Source organism: Olea europaea, chromosome 13 (genome assembly GCF_002742605.1).
Source record: "Olea europaea var. sylvestris chromosome 13, O_europaea_v1, whole genome shotgun sequence".
Classification (NCBI taxonomy): domain Eukaryota; kingdom Viridiplantae; phylum Streptophyta; class Magnoliopsida; order Lamiales; family Oleaceae; genus Olea; species Olea europaea.
Window position 1 is genome coordinate 4,005,077 of NC_036249.1, and position 3,886 is coordinate 4,008,962.

Here is a 3,886-nt window from a genome sequence, read left to right on the forward strand (position 1 = left end):
ATAGTCATCTTTAGCAAGAATGAGTTTTAAATAGTAAATTTTTAGAGAACATGTGGTTAAAAATAAAAATAAAAATTGAATTTATATAAAGAATATTGTATTATGAGAATATGTGGTTAAAAATGAGTATTAAAAAAAGGTTTTAAAAGAATGGTTGTTAAACAGGGGCATAATATAGTTGCATGCCCAACTTGTTGAACATCATCCTACCTGGCATTCCATATCCTTAAAACGTCGAATAATTCAATCATATTGGTTCTTAGCATCATTCTACTTTGGATGTCTTAAATATGAATCGTATATATTCGTTTAAAATGTCCAATCATTTAAGGATACTTAATGAACACCTAGATTGGTATTATACACAAGTGAAGGCGTTTGCATAATTTTATAAGTCTACACGAGCAAACTCTGTTAAGCAAAGCAAACTTTCTTAAAGCAAGGAAAACTCTATAATTACTTTCAACGACATCAAAAGTAGTTACTTAGTTTGAAAATATTAAAGTTTTGTGACTTGATTGAGACTTTTAAAAGTTGGGTAACCTCCAATAATTTATTCCGTTTTGGCATCTTCTTTCAAAGTAATACGACTTTCTTTTGGCTTTCCTTAATTATTGAAAATCCACCATCCTTCATTAGCTTCCACATTAATTAGGACGGAAGAAACAAAAAGTCCTCCATAAACCCGAAAAGAGTCTGTTTGAATGAAATTCCAATGAGAAAAGTTTCAATTTTTTTCACACAGTTCATGCTCCTACTTATCATCATTTCATTATTAAACATTAATGGCTTGCTTTCAGTACCGGCGGAACCAAAACCGGGTGATTATCTCAATAATTCGACTACAGTCCCTGCTTTCCCGGTCCAGACGGAAACTCAGACATGCCGGCTGGACTTGTCAGCCGAACTGTTTGGCGGCTTAAAAGCAGCCTGCGGCCACAAGCTGGACCGGAGCAGGTGCTGCCCCGTGCTGGCTGCGTGGCTCTTCGCTGCGCACGCCAGGTCGGCTCTACAGTTGACACACACCCCTCCGTCGACGATTACCAGCGACATGCCAATGATTCCTGACGACTCAGAGAAGTGCGTGGACTCGCTGCAGGACTCCTTGCAGAGCCGCAACATCCATATTCCCCAGCCCAATGCATCTTGCGACGCCGTCTTGTGCTTCTGTGGCATCCGGCTCCACCAGCTCACCTCCCTCGACTGTCCGGCGGCGTTTAATATTACTGGGAATCACATAAATGCTACTCCCACTGCGGCTGTGAGGAATTTGGAGCACAATTGTCGGAATTCATCAAACGCCGGTTGTTCAAAATGCCTTGGCTTTCTGCAAAAGGTCAGTCCTGCGATTTCAATTCTCCAGTTTTTATTTGATAACGTTTTAAGCCGATTTCGTTGAAGTTGAAACAAATTTTATTACTATCTACAAGTTTTTATTTTATTTTAAAATATGCTTCAATTACAATCAAGTAATTTTTATTAGTATTAAAATTGTATTTATTATTAACAAGGGCCAATGGAAACATAGAAATTTGTTTCTCTCGATTTATGAAAAGTCTAATTGACCCCTGTTCAATTATTATATTGCAGTTGAAAGTCGAGGGCGAAAGTGGAAGAAAAGAAGTTGAGCACAAAAATGATGACCGAGCAAGCAAGATGCTGAGCCGAGACTGCCAGCTCATGGGATTGGCTTGGCTACTAGCCAGGAATAAGACGGCATATATACCCACGGTCTCCGCTGTATTACGAGCCATCTTGTATAGCGCGAACCCCTCAGAGGAGTCGAGGTGCAGTCTCGATCAGGAAAATATGCCATTGGCTGTCGATTCCCTACAGTTGGAAAAATACGATTCCTCGTCCTCATCCTCGTCATTGTGGCTTTCGCAATTTCTTCCATTTTTTATTCTTATTCTGCCCTTAATATTCTTGGTTATCTTCGTTTAGGGGAATAATTTGTTTAAGAATTTTGGATTTGTTTGTTGTTCATGTCATGTGGCTCCCCGGCTCTTTTGTGCCTGTGATTTTTTTATGTAGGGGTATCACGTGAAGCTAATCGACGAATGGGGAATAAGGTTATATTTTGTCTTTCTAACAGTAAATTTCACTTTTGAGACACGGTAAATCCCATAGGACAAATTTCTAGGGTATATTATTGTGGAACTCCAACCTATCGTAAGTGTTGTATATCACAGTTCAATTTTATCTAACAAAAAATGTTTATTTCAACACTTAATGCCACATGATGTTGATGAATGTTTCATGAACACCGGAAAATTTTACCGTATTCGAATTCTGAACGAAAGTTAAAGTCATCATTTACGGGGTATTCTTAATTAAAATTTTAATGAATTTTAAAGAATTATAAATTCTAATGAATTTTGTGGATTTGAATAGATTTTTACAAATTCCATAAAAATCTCACCAAATATGGTATATTTCAAAATATTTGCTTGTATATTTTTTAAGCTTGAAATCCATTCAAATCTTTTAAAATCCTTCTATTAATGAAAATTTTATAAATCCGCTAATTATTGAGGATGCCTAACTTTTAAAGGATTTTATTAAAATTTCAATTAAAGACATCAAAATTTAGAATGACTTTTAAAATCCATGACAGTCTTAATTGAGGACCCCCTAATTAATTTTGAACAACTTTATACCATTTACTCCAATTTTACATTTTATTATTAAATAGAAGCTATATGATTTGTTTTCTAATAAATTTTTTTTTCTTTTAATTTTTTTCCCTCTCCATGTGACTAACTATAATAAGGTGTTCTAGTGGGTCTTGTGGAAATGATGACCTCAATATTATACTGAAAAAAGAAATTTACTAATCAAACAGGGGCATGTGACAAGCTCCACTGGGCCTTTGATATGAAATTAAATTTCAAATCCACCTCAGCCCTGTGGCTTGGGACAAGCCCTTGTTTATGTAGCATGTCTCATGAAAAAAATTAATGTTCAGCCTGTATTGTGCATAACGATGAAATAATAATAATATTAGTAGTAGTAGTAGTAGTAGAAGGAAAAAGAGTAACTTTTTGGAATCATCAAAACTTGAGGAAAATGTAACTCGAGTATGTTGGTCGTAGGAATTAAAATCATCGGTTTTAGTGTTATTCTTTTCAGACGACATATGGCTAGGTTTAAAACCACTAATTATGTAATAATTAAAGTTCATCAATTTTCACGACTAAACAATTTAAAGGTTTACACTTTTTTTTTAGCATAGAATCACGACTTTACGTTTGTCTTTCACTCTCGTCACCTCCCGCTTCTACTTATGTTTCAATTATTAAAACAATACCTCAATTTGAAAGTTCATTAGTATTTTTATTATTTCCTGCAATTTTAGATTACTTGCTCTGTTTTTACTGTAATTAATAAAATTATTTTAATATGCAATATTTTGGCTAACAATATACCCCAAAATAAGCATACACCTCACATTGCTACCTTGGTTGTGACCAAAACAAATTCCACTCCTTCAGATTCTCCAACCACTCAAGTTGCTTAATTTGCCCGAAAACATCCATTATTAATCGAGATATAATCGAAGGATTGCCTAACGAAATGGAATGAATAAAATGGGTGAAAGGGCCTCTCGGAGCATAGCCCAATGGTAAAAGGACATGAGTGATGTTATCTCAGGCCTTGCTGGTAGCTGTAGTGTGGGGGTTTGATTCGTGAGACATGGAATTGGACTCTTCGTAGGTGCAGTGTACAGGCAGCTCTTGTTCTCTGGCCTATTGAGGCACATCCCGTGATTTACCTCCCTTACAAAGCTCTAGGGACGGGGCAGTGGGGGCTCTCAAGGTTGGGGTTCAACCTTTTTTTTTTTTTTAAATAAAATGGGTGGAAGTAATTTTGCCCATGCGTGAAT

General features: G+C 36.0%; 1 protein-coding gene across 1 annotated transcript; it reads left to right on the forward strand.

Annotated features, from left to right (window-relative positions):
* Window positions 1-606: 606 nt before the first annotated feature.
* Window positions 607-2,081, forward strand: LOC111407318 (uncharacterized GPI-anchored protein At4g28100-like). The gene is made up of 2 exons (XM_023036730.1): window positions 607-1,336; window positions 1,591-2,081. The coding sequence occupies exons 1-2, from the start codon at window positions 716-718 to the stop codon at window positions 1,942-1,944; spliced, it is 975 nt and encodes a 324-aa protein (XP_022892498.1). The 5' UTR covers window positions 607-715; the 3' UTR covers window positions 1,945-2,081.
* The last annotated feature ends 1,805 nt before the right edge of the window (window positions 2,082-3,886 follow it).

Bases quoted from the DNA above. Each gene is read 5' to 3' on its own strand.
- LOC111407318 (XM_023036730.1), top strand. From the start codon at position 716: ATGAGAAAAGTTTCAATTTTTTTCACACAGTTCATGCTCCTACTTATC. The intron at 1,337-1,590 runs GTCAGTCCTGCG...ATTATATTGCAG, and splicing joins GCCTTGGCTTTCTGCAAAAG to TTGAAAGTCGAGGGCGAAAG.